The sequence below is a fragment of the Egretta garzetta genome, unplaced genomic scaffold, assembly GCF_000687185.1.
Source record: "Egretta garzetta isolate BGI_Z169 unplaced genomic scaffold, ASM68718v1 scaffold238, whole genome shotgun sequence".
In the NCBI taxonomy this organism is placed as follows: Eukaryota; Metazoa; Chordata; class Aves; order Pelecaniformes; family Ardeidae; genus Egretta; species Egretta garzetta.
The window spans coordinates 580,399-593,138 of NW_009260402.1; the positions used below are offsets into that span (position 1 = coordinate 580,399).

Consider the following 12,740-nt stretch of genomic DNA (forward strand, 5'->3'; position numbering starts at 1 on the left):
TTCCCGGTTCTGGTGCTGCCAGTCTGACAGCACCTGACAAATTGTTGACTCTTCTAATGGATGTTTAAAAAAAAAAGAACAAACCAAAACAAAAAAAACCAAACAGAAAAGCCCCAACAACGTGTTGCCCCAAGCATGGTGCAGTCTGGAGGTCAGATTGCTTTTGTTTTCTCCAATCTTTGCTTTGCCAAGCTCGGATTCAAATATTTAAGGCCCTGAAACATAGCACTGTAGAGATGAATGCCATCACAGCAAATCTGATTTTTTTTATTTTTTTTTTAATTTGTCTTTTGTCGTTGTTACTGGGTATTCTCAGACTAATATGAAAACGTAGGGAACATTTTTAGTGTGGTTCAGCCAAAAACTATATCAAATGATGCTGCTTTTAAAGAAAACAGTGCATGCAAGGCAGAAGACTTATATATTACAATTACCTACTCCTTTAATGGGGTTCAGGGTCTATTTTTCTTTTCCATGTTAATAAGCTCTTCATGTATATCTGTATCTTCTGTCCTGCCCAACTGAACTCTTGAATCTAGTAAGAGATGAGCTTTCAAATTATTTTTTAGACAGACTTGCATGCAGTTTGGTACCTTGTGAAATAGAAGATTTTCGTGCAGCTTGTCTTGGTACATGGGCAGGTTTCTGTGTAGTAACAACTTTGTTCTATACTTCAGTGAATGTTTTTATTTGTGGCAGGGGTTCCAGAGTAACAACTTGCAGGAAGAAAAAGAAAAGTACTTTTCATTAGTCTTGCATTGTACATCTCCATCTCTGATGGTTTTTATCTTTTTTTCTTTCAGCAAACATTGAAATGCATAGTAACTTGTTTAAACTAAATAGGAGGTCCCCTGGTAAAATAGAAATGTGATCTTAGCGGTCATGAGAATGCAAAGGGTAAGAACTACCATGGTGTGTCAAACCAGACATTGCCGTAGCTTTGTGTCCCATCCTGATGGTACCAAACCTGGAAGAAGATTTGTGTGTTGGAGAAAAGGCAAGTGTGAGGAAGATGCAGAGAGGCCTTTCCCCTGCTAGGAGGGTTTTCTTCTTGTGAACTTGCACCTTGACTATCCTGCTGCAGGCTATTTGTCTAGATACTGATCTTATCTCAAGTATTGTAAACCCATGTCAGCTTTTGGCCTTCCTGGGTTAATCATGTATGAGCTCTGGAGAGAATTTGGTATAGGAAGAGATGACTGTTAATCTGTATGCTGGTGGAAATTTCACTTGTAGCCTTTCCATTTGATCCAAGGCGGCAGATAATTCATTGTACTGTGTACCTAGCTGGTGTTGAATGAGTTTTATCTCTTTTTACATGACTTCCCAGCTTCTGATCAGCTAGATTTGTTACGGAGGGCTATAAAACGTCTGAGTCACCTTGTTTAGCTATGCTCCGTTGGTGGGATAAGAGGTCTGACAAAGAAGAACGGTATCTTTCAGATAACCTGATCTCCTGCTGCCTAAGGACTTTGTTTCAATTTGACACTTCTGATTGCAGAATAAATGCATTCTGAGAATCTCTGATTATCATCCGTGCCATTAAGTGCAAGTTTAATTGCTGAGTAGAAGCAGGAAGGGTTTGGAAATTTGTTCTCTTCATTTTTTCTTGGACCAACCCTCCCCCCCGACACACGTACGTGTAGCGTTTGTGTGCATGTGTGTACACACACACACACACTCCCTCTCTCTAGGAAAAGTCGCAGATGAGGCTACTTTTGCCTGTTAATTTGGAGTCGCTTGTTTGTCATCACCTGGGAACCCTCATCCAAACACTATCATTCTAGCTATTGTGTTTCAGCTCTCAAGAATTAATGCCAGGCACAGCTTATTTGCATGCTCTCCTGATGTAATTGTCAAGCACCGTTCCTGGAGAATGATCACATCTTCTTTGAGAAGATAGCAGTCTTACTGTTTTGCAAGGCAAAGTAAAATAGGATTATATGGTCTTTTCTTTTGCATCAGTGGAGATGCTAGTTAATGCTAACTAAGAAGCTTATCATGCCAGAATACCTTAAACCAGATCTCCTGAATGGCAGGTTTCCCGCTGGTAACTCTTACACTGGTGTTTTATTGGCAAGGCTGCATTTGTTAGGGAGGTGTAATTCTGCCATTTCCCTTTTCTTTTCCAACCTGAGATGATAAAGCTGCCAGAGTAAACTACGCACTGTCTCCATCACTGATTTTCTTGGAGAATAAAATATGTCTACACCAACAGAAAAAGGCAAATTATTTTCTGTTTTCTTTTTTTTTGTGTAAAAAAAAAAAATCCATTGTGCTTCTAAAGTAAAATCAAACAAAACCGCTCAAAAAAACCCAAAACCCCAGACACCCCCATTGCCCCCCAAACCTCTCAGACCTGCCTAGGCAGCTTTGAGACGAAAGTTCCTATAAAGATTTGAGGAGGCACCGCCAGTTATCTGTGCACAAACTCAGAAGCAGGCAAACTCATTTAAAATTGCTGTTCACGTCTGGACATTTGCACTTTTGAAGGGGAAGTCAGTGGTTATTGTAAAAACGGGAATGCCTGTTTTTGCAGAACAGCGTGATGGTGAGTACTCGAACTAGTCTTCTCTTTTAGTTTTAAGTTCCAGTGAGAAATAATTAATTATGCAGTCTTAATATTTACTTTAAAAAGCAGGTCTTAATTAAACCCTTGTTTGAAGGCACTCCTTTCCGTTCCATTTTGATTTAATTAGGAGTGTTACAAGGTAGTGCCCAAGTAGTATTTCTTATGTACGTGTATTTTCTCTCTTGAAAAGTTACATCGCTTTGAAAGATTCATATCTTTCACCTGAGGTAACCAGAATTTTCTCGCAAATGGGCAATTAACAGCTATTAAGAGGTTCTAAAATATCAGTACTTTGTAATTTTTCAAACAGTCCCAAATTGCCCCTAGCAGAGGGGTCTTTTGTCGAGTTTCATCATTAATGCAATTACAGTAGACAGTCAAGCTGCTGGCATTTTTCTGAGCAGCATTTTGGAAAGGAGGCTTAAGAAAAAACCCAACCCCTACTTTTTTGCTTTTAATAGATACATAACTGTGGTTTTTTGCATGTCCGCTAGCTGTGTTTCCACCTCCAGCAGTTAAATTGAAAACGTCATTAACTTGCTTTTGAGTAACTCCAGTGTGCAGTGGGTTTTGCTGCTTGGTTGTTTTCCTGGTTTTGCAGAAAATTTCACTTGATACAATTTTGAAAAGGCCATTTTTTCAGGTTCTATCGTGTACTTTCATCTGTAACATAGCTCGTTTCATCCCCAGCTGTCTGAGGCTGCACTTCTCTTTTTTGAAACTCGGTAACCACAGGTTACAAAACTTGGTTTGCTGCAAAATTTTCTGTTCTGTCCTGTGGGAAGTTTAGGTTCAAATCTGTTAATTTATGTTCCTTAGTCTTGGAAATGGCAAAAGTGTGGATGACCAGGGACTGGCAGGTGTAACTTAAGGCGTAAATGTGGGAAAACTGTACTGTAGTGACCCATCTGGGAAAAGAAAAGAGAACCAGTAACCTGTACGATCTTTCCTGTTTCTGTGCCAAAACAGCAGTGATACTAATTAAAATGCACATTTTTATCCTGAAGCAGTTGCTTCAGCATCATCAGGCAGATTACTCTGAACGTCCCTTGCGTAACTGTGATAATTTTGGGTAAGGGTGTTCAGCAGAAAGGGCTGTGCTTCACTCTCCATCTAGTCTAAGCTTCCTGCATGCTTTTTATTTAAAAATAAGTTGTTTTAAAAGGAAGGATTTAGTTATGCAGTGGTGAATGTGAGTAGGTCTGAAGAAGCACAAGTATTGTTTGCAATGGATGTTTGATAGCAAGCTGTTCTACATCGCTGCATAGCTGGAGCACAGGTGTGCTTTGTTCCCCAAAAGCTATATGGAAATGACTGTGAAATTGAAACAAGACCAAGGTTTCAATATACTGCTAATAGGTGAAGACCACAAGAGAAGAGTGAGGGAATAATCACAGTATTCCCATCATGAAAGAATTTTAAATACCGTCGGCTTTATCTTTAAATGGTAATCTTGCCAATTATCAAATCAACAAGGAATGCTAAGAGTTGGTGAGTCATGAGTGTGAAAGGGAACCAAGGCTGTGGGGCATATGTGTTTGTACATATATCTTAAGTAATCAAGAAAAAATTAATTTCTTTCTTCAATTCTAGGTGCCATTGATGCTAACGATACTTAAAAAAGCAACCCTAATGTCCCAGCTGAATTACTGAGCACTTTTTGTGATTCCTGGAGGTGCTGCTGTTTAAGTAAGAAATTGTCCTTAGTACTTGGCCTGTCATCCCAGAAGCATCCGCTTGGGTACTGTATGCAAGTCCTTGACGTTCTGGAAACGATGGGGATCGGTAAGAATACCACTTCGAAATCAGTGGAGGCGGGAGGCTCAACAGAAGGCAAATATGAAGATGAATCTAAACATCCCACCTTTTTCACCCTGCCTGTAAGTAACACCTTCAGGTACTACATAGTCAATCAAGCTCCACGTGAATTGCTGAATAATGCTTTTAATGAATAATGAATGTACAAAACAATGCAATGTTGTGCAAAACCTTTATTTCCACAAGTAGTTAGTAAAACCTCTTTTGCCGCTTGTCACTGTTTATATATAAACATGGTCAATTATGTTGTCTGTAGTTATTTCACGTCTGCACTCCAAAGCAGTGCTGTTAGCAGGACGTGCAATTCCCCAGGAAGTTCATGATTAGAACAATTAACTGTCCTACTGCAGAATGCACCGGCCCCCGGTATGTCCTGAATTGCTTGACTAAGAGTAGCAGACAACAGCAAAGAAACATTTTCTTGTCTTTTACTTATTCACATTTTCAGCTGTATCATTCTGTTGTACATGTCTGCCTCAGAACTCTTCCCATCAGTCTGCTTGCTGGTTTCCCCCTGCCCTCAGTTGATGCCGCCCAGGCTTTGAGGAGCTGTATGTGATGTCTTTCAAGTTTCTGTACATCCCTAGACCTGCTGTTACAGAAATGATTGCTTGCCATGCTTGTAATGTTTTCTGACAAAATGCCAAAGGCAGACGTCAGGTGCCAAGGGAGAAAACTGAGTGACATGAGGTATGATTGCAGAGCAAATGTTTATTTTAAGACCTCATGTTTCTTTTTTTTTGTTGTTTTATTTTTAAGGTCGTGATAAATGGTGGGGCAACATCCAGCGGTGATCAGGATACAGAAGACACAGAGTTGATGGCCATCTATACTACAGAAAATGGGATAGCAGAAAAGGTATGTGGTGGTGTCCTTCTAGGTGAGAACTCATTCTTGCCTATTCAGTTCTGTTATTTGTCCACATCAGTTTTACTTGGCTGAGAGATGTTCTTTCTCTAATCAAACATGCTGACTTGCAGATTCAGATCAGGCTTCAGGCAGTTCTGTCCTCATGACTCTTCTGGTCACACATTTTGGTTGCAGAATGCAGGGAATGACTCAGCAAACGTTAGAAGCAGTTAATGCACTTTGACCTGCCACCAAAATTCATAATATGCAATTTTTTTGATTTCTTCATTTCCATTGGCCTTTTGCATGGTTTTCTTGGTCATTCTGTTCTGTTCTTCAGTTCTTAACTTTTTCTGCATTTAGTCCTGTAAAGTGGTAGTGTTGAGCACCGTCAAAAGTAGGATCTTTCCCACTCTCTTTCCCAATTTCTTCCAAGCTCCAGCCTCATAAATTTAATTTTTTTAATCCTTCTTTCAAGCAAGGGGCTGCTTATTATTATTTAGTGACAGCTTTGTGAGCAAAGTTCAGGTCTTTTCATAAAAACCCGTGAACGTTTTTTCGTAGGATAACGATGATTGTGTCTTATCTATTGAGAAAGACCCAGCTGAGGCCTAAAAGGATGACCAATTTTGTTGTGATTTTTCCAGCTTTTTTTTCTCAACTCCATCATTCCTAAAGCCTGTTTGATAATAATCTTGCAAGAAGAGACAGCATGAATCTAAGCTTTTGTTAAAAATAAGGAAGAGGATTACAGTAAATCTGAAGAGCACCTTCTGAAATGTTTGTATTTAATTGGCTTTGTGGTTAAGTCTTACCTCCGAAAAGCCTCACTTTGACCAAACTTTTCAAATGTCCTAGCTGAAACAAGAACAAAACTCTCTTGGTTCCAAGCAAACGCATTGTGATGCTCATTTCTTTGAGGCTGTAATTTCCGTTGGGGCAAGGATGATACCAAAGGGTGTAGTTAAGTTTTTCTAACTTGGACATCAAAATTCACTTCTGAATTTTGGATTTACAGTGTCCTCTAAACAGGTGATTCTGATGGAGGTCTTTTGGTGTTACATTTTAAAAGAATATTCTGAATGCCATGATGTGCCTTCATGTACTCTGTCTCTTGGAGATAGTCTGCCTGTATGTCTGAAATACATCTCTACTACCATCTTGATCCCGGTGATATTTTAATGGACAAATTTTGGCAACTGTTGACATGCATATGTCTGTAATGGCTGATTTTTGGAGCATGCTCAGACTAGTGTGGAGAGAGACAATCTGATAAAAGCCTTGAGCAAAAGGTGTTGGGATGAAATTGTGCAACTAAGATTAGCGATCTCTAGACATGAAAGCATGTCTTCATGGCCTGTTTTTACCAAGCGTGTCTTTTCCTCCCTTCCACTTGATCCATATGATCAGAACTGTAAATGATAATTCACCTTAAAGAGACCATGAGCTTTTCATCAACCAAATCTGCTTGGGCTACAGCTTTGCTGTGGCTTACAATGAATGAACAGTGAAAGGAGGGGATGTAGCAATTAAGAGCCTCAGGTATTAAGATAGTATTTCTGGTAGTCTAGGCAAACATCCTGCTTTTCACTTAAAATAAACGTGTGTGTGAAGCATGCTTATTCTTGGCTTTCCATTCCTCTTGAGAGATCATTCCCCAAAAAAGCAAAAGAAAGACCTTGAATAAAAAGCCTTTAACAAAGAGGACTGAAATGTACTTAATTGGTGGAGGATGCCCAGTGCTTACACTTTCTGACAATATTTGTTAGCTGAAACAATAAACTATTAGCCCAGATGAGAAATAACTGTCTTGCTGCATCACTATAAAATAAACAATACCATGTTGCTTATTGCTTAATAGAATTAATTTGCACATGTTGTCTGCTCTTTATTTAAGGTATTAGGAAAGGCCTTATTCCCCGCAGTTAATCAGTTTTGTTTTGGTCCTTCCCACTTATACTTGATAACAGAGCTTTCATCTTGCACTGTTGGTGGTGTTTGTTGTTGGATTTTGATACTTAGTCTGTGCTTTTTTACATTTTAGAGTTGTCCCACATTTGCCCAATTAAAAATAATAGAAAAAAGGAATTAGTCTCTGATCAGTATGTCATTCAAAAAGGTGCAGTTGGTTCCCAGCAGTTCCCTACAGCACACTATGGCACTCTTGGCAAGCACCAGCACGTAGTCAGTATATAAACCAGCAGGCACATGCACGAGATATGAAAGGGCCAGTGACTACCCAGTGACTTAGCGGCAGGATAGCCGGACCTCACCCTACTTCTCAAATTCCTCCTTGTTTGGTCTTGGTCTCTTTTCTGTTGGTTCCCTTTAGCCATTATCTGCTAAAGGTTTGACGAAGGTGAAAGCTTCCTCTTCCAGTACAGAGTAAGTCTGGCTTTTGGCAGGAATGAGGAGTATCCTGAATTTTTTTTTATCCGACCACTTCACTGTGTAGGGCAGACATTGCTATGACAATTACACCTTACAGTTTGAAATTCTTTTGTTGGAAGACCTATAAGCTTCACTCTCTAAAGGAGAGCTTGAATTGGTTAGCAGTTGTCAGTCTGCGCCCAAAGAGAGCTTTCTACATGCCGTGGACGAGCTGACTTGTCTGGAGCACAAGTCTTACGAGGAGCAGCTGGGGGAGCTGGGGGGGTTCAGCCTGGAGCAGAGGAGGCTGAGGGGAGCCCTCGTCGCTCCCTACAACTGCCTGAGAGGAGGGGGGAGCCGGGGGGGTCGGGCTCTGCTCCCAGGGAAGGGGCGATGGGACGAGGGGCAGCGGCCTCAAGTTGTGCCAGGGCAGGGTGAGGTTGGCCATGGGGAACAATTCCTTCCCCTTGGGGCTGTCAGGGGCTGGAAGGGGCTGGCCCGGGGAGGGGGGGAGTCCCCAGCCCTGGGGGGATTTAACAGCCGGGCACAGGGTTTGGGGGTGGGATGGCAGTGTTAGGTTAACGGTTGGACTTGATGATCTTAAAGGTCTTTTCCAACCTAGACGATTCTATGATTCTATGACTTGTTCCTAGGCCTGGTGCCTGCTGATCTTTTTGTTCTTTGCAGACAAAGGTAGGCATAAATGTCATCACATACAAAAGCTCTGAGAGGACTAATAAACTTGCTGCATGTGCTCTGTCTTCCTGGTAGAAACAGGTCAGTGTTTCTGATTTCTGCTGCCCAAAGACAAGGGGAAACATAATAAAATAAAATATAATATAATAGCTGGTGGAAAAGTTAAGGAATGTACTTGATGCAACCTCATCAGTCCAATGAAGAAAAATAGTGTGTGGCACAAAGTGGAACAGTTAGGTAGCTACTGGATATTGGCAAAGTTAGAAAAGCTACAAAAGAGGCCAAAAGATGGGTTTTCAAAAGGCAGGAGCCAGAACAGAGCCACCAATCTGCTCAGATCACTTCCTGGATTTTTAGAGAATCTGGTATCCTGCATGGGAATGTCATGAACTTTGAAAATCCAGTTTCTGCCTGTCCTTGGAAGGGGTATTGCAGGTTGCTCAGCGTGTGGTGGTAGGTGTTTTATCTTTTCACGCTGCAGTTGGGTGGGGAACTATCCCCAGTTTGTTCTGCTAAATCTGTGCTGCTATTTGAGTGGCTTCAGCGAGCTAATGTTGACGTGATTTGTGAAGCAAACAGTGAATTTCTGCTGATACCTCTCTGTTCCTACCTCACGGGCAGATGTTGTAACCATTCTTTCTCTTCCTTCATGACCTCTGCCTCCCTGTAAGTGTATGATAACCTCTTAGTCAAAATGTTGAATAAACAGGCCATATCACTGATGAGCAAAGTTCTCAGGTGGAACGTGTGTTGCAGTGAAATTGAGGAGAGGTGAGGCAATCATACACACACTTTTTTTTTTTAATATATATATACACGTGTGTGTGTGTGTATAGTCTCTGGGGAAAGGTTAACAAAACTGCTTTATAACAACAGAAATTAGCACAGGAGCTTCTTCGGGTGAATCTTTCTTTTCCTGAGCAGGTTCTTAGCATCATTAGAGGCTTCTCCTAAATGTCCCGCTGTTTGTCCATAACGACGTTGGCTGTTGAGTCTTCCTCCTCTGCCTGTCTTTGTGGGCCAGCCACTTTGTGCCCTGCCTTGGATCTACACATAATTGCGTTGACATGAGGGTGCACACATTTTTTCCTAAGTCCCAGTTAGAGACAAGATGTGTACAGGTTTACTGCTGCTCAGTGCTCTCTCTCCGGTATGAGGTGAAGCTCTAAAACTCAAGTTCCTGGGGTTTTGTTATTTCTTGTTTTTTAGAGAATCAGGCCAGGAGAGTGGTCTTTCATTTTTCAGTCAATTAAAAAATTACATCGGTGCTGCAAATTGGCAAGATGAGTTGTGCAGCGACCAATTTCCCTTATTCCTCTGTTTAGGACCTGTACCTTATTTAAACTAACCCTGGTGAGCAGATTGCTCGGTGCTTAATGTTGTTAGAGTTTTCTGAAACTAGTGTTCCTGTACTTTGCTTTTCCACTGTAACACCCTCGGCCTTTCCATAGCAGTGTGGTCACTTACACTCCCTGAATTTGAATTAACCCAGTGGCATTTGTTTTCTCAACAAAAATCAGAGGCAAGAGGGAAGTACCATAGGTCAGTTTGGCTTCCCTGGCCTTGTAGGCAATAAACCAAATGGGCATTATCTAAGAATAATCTGTGGATGTGTTGTGATTTTTTTTTTTGAAGAAGAAGTACAGACCACTTGAGGCAAAGTCACGAGTCTGGCAAAGTTCCCAGTCTTTGTGTAAGGCTACGTCACATGAGTTTGTTATGTCCTAGTGTGGATTAGGTCAGAACAGTAGTTATATAAGGTATTTTTTGGTTACTTGAGCTGAAATGATAAAATCTGATACTTCCTCCTGTTTTTGTTGTTGGTATTTGGGCTTTGGAGCATTGTTGTTTTGTTCTCAGGAATTTCAAAACCAGAGAGTTTGAAAGAAATTATTCCATGTAGTTGTAAAGCAGAAATGATTGAGTTGAATCTTGTTTTAATGAAAAATCTGCAGGGATTTTGATGCGTGAATACGTGTGGTCAGTTGTCTGTTAGCTCTCTGCGAATAAGGGCACATGGTAGGCCAGAATGTGGTCTTGCTTAAATTCCTGTAGGTTTGGAGGAAGTCCACTTGACTAATACAAATTGGCTGCGGATGTATTCAGTTATAATGATGACCATTTTTCTGGACTGCTTGAATGTGGGGTGGAAGCAAAAATAATAAAACTTGTGGCTAAAAAAGGTTAACCAAGACTGAAATTGTGTAAGAATTAAGCAGGGAAGCAATTACCATAATGAGGAACTTTCTTGCCTGTGATTTTGGTCTCTTATGCAAGGATGGCCATTTTGCTTTGAAAATGGCCGTTGTTGAGTCTTCTACTTAGTTCCAATTCTTTATTTTTCTTTTTTTGTCTTTTTTAAATAAACAGTTCTGTCATGATAATCCCAGGTTTTGGGCACCTTTTGGCTGCCAGGTCGGTTATATCATAAACAAACAATTGCTGTGTTAGTGTAAATAAGCGGGGAGTGGCTTATAGAAGTGAATGTGTGCAGTAGCTACGGCTGGAGATGAGCTCGTCATCAGAGATAAAAAGCTTTAAAAATGTAACATATCAATATTGCTTGGGAGAATTATACCAGCCTTGGAGTACCTGGGAATTGCCTGATAGTTCAAATTCAGTTTATTTGTATGTAACAGTAACCTACTGTTGTCCTTTGTGTCCTCCCCACCTTTAACCCTCCCTACCAAAACAGAGCTCTTTGGCAGAGACGCTGGACAGCAGCGGCAGTTTAGACGCACAGAGAACTGACATGATTTACACTATCGAAGACGTTCCTCCTTGGTATCTCTGCATATTTTTAGGGTTACAGGTATGTTTTAAAACAAGTATAATATTTTCACTGTTTATGAGAATATTTCTGAGAATTTATCTGAGAATATATTCTCTCCATATGTAAACAGGTACAATATTTTCTCTGTTTAACGTTTTCTCTGTAGTTCATTGCATTTGCGTATGTGATCATTTTATTCTTCCCACGCTCTCACATGTTTGAAGGAAGTGTTAAAATAGTTTCTTCTGAAGTTGATCACAAAGATTACTGTGTTGATAATGATCTAAATTATTGTTTGCTGGCTTGTGCGTTTGTGAGATTCACTTAAATATTTAGTCTTCTAAGCTGCTGCTAGTAAATAAGTGAGCAAATGCTAAGTGGTAAGCTTCAGAAAGTGTCATTTTGGCACCTCTGGAATTAGAGATGAAGAGAGATAATGGTTAAGTCCTGAAATCTTGAATATTAAAGCTGCCACTGCAGTCATTTCAATTCTGCAAGCTTGACAGCATCATCCTGGACCTGTAGACTCGCTAATAAGTGGGGCAGGCAAAATCTGTGCTCCTCGGAGTGCGAGCGTGTGCTTCCTGCTATGAGCAGGACTGTAGGGGTGAGCAGCTCAGCCACTCATGTGAGGCAGAACAGCTCGTTTCATCTCCTTTCTCTCTTGAGTGGTAATAGTATCTGTCCCACAGGAATGCTGAGAATTTGTTAATATCTGTAAAGTATGTTGAGATCTCCAAACAAATAACATTCCAAAGCATCCTTTTTTATTTCTGTCTTTCCTCAAGGACAGGCAGTTCTGTAGGGATTGTATTTTTACTTGCATTGTGAAATATAGAGACTCGTGTTTGTTTGTTTGCTTAATGTATTTGGATTGAAAAAGAATTAATGAGTACCTGGTTCCTGGTACTTCAGAGCTTATTTGCAGCCTAGTGTGTGTGTGCTCTAAGCTCATTTGTAAGCTAATGGTTTTTCACCTGGTTGAAAGTGAATGGAGTTATTTATCGGAGTTAGAAGCTGTTTTCAGCACAGTTACCTAGATACTTCCTCATCCAGAACAGTAGCCACGTAGCTATGTAAATAACCTAGTTTATCCTACAGAAATAGTGATCATTAGCAACCGGCTAGTGGCAGCTTGATGTGGAAGGGAAATACCTGAAGAAATGCTAAGGATCAGGAAGTGAGAGCTTTGGTGAATAATTAAAAAGCAAAAATAGCCAATGCAAAAGAAAAGATGGTCATAAATTTACTTACTTATTAATATTGGCTGCAGTACTGACAAATCATTTTTTTCTTCACAGCATTACTTAACATGTTTCAGTGGAACTATAGCAGTGCCCTTTTTGCTAGCTGATGCCATGTGTGTTGGATTTGACCAGTGGGCTACCAGCCAGTTGATTGGGACCATTTTCTTCTGCGTGGGCATCACTACATTGTTACAAACAACTTTTGGGTGCAGGTGAGATTCGGGACTTGTTTCTAATTGTTGAGATGGTGATAAGACTAGACTTCTGTTGGGATTTGTGGCTGGAAAGCTGCCCAGCGGAAAAGGCCCTGGGGGGGTTGGTCAACAGGCGGCTGAATATAAGCCAGCAGGTTGCCCAGGTGGCCAAGGGGGCCAGCGGCATCCTGGCTTGTCTCAGTGGTGGGGGACACAGCGCA

The 12,740-nt window shown here is 40.8% G+C and overlaps 1 protein-coding gene across 6 annotated transcripts in view; it reads left to right on the plus strand.

Moving 5' to 3' along the window:
- SLC23A2 (solute carrier family 23 member 2) overlaps positions 1-12,740 on the plus strand; it is a 71,052-nt gene that overhangs the window by 33,503 nt on the left and 24,809 nt on the right. For 5 of the 6 annotated variants that reach the window (XM_035898915.1, XM_035898916.1, XM_035898920.1 and 2 more), the window contains 4 exons: positions 4,166-4,452; positions 5,150-5,248; positions 11,001-11,117; positions 12,380-12,537. In XM_035898915.1, coding sequence (XP_035754808.1) covers positions 4,321-4,452; positions 5,150-5,248; positions 11,001-11,117; positions 12,380-12,537 — 506 coding nt within the window. In that variant the 5' untranslated portion in view covers positions 4,166-4,320. Of the gene's footprint in view, positions 1-3,779; positions 4,064-4,165; positions 4,453-5,149; positions 5,249-11,000; positions 11,118-12,379; positions 12,538-12,740 lie in introns of those variants that run through there. The other variant, XM_009643390.2, reaches the window with a different exon arrangement.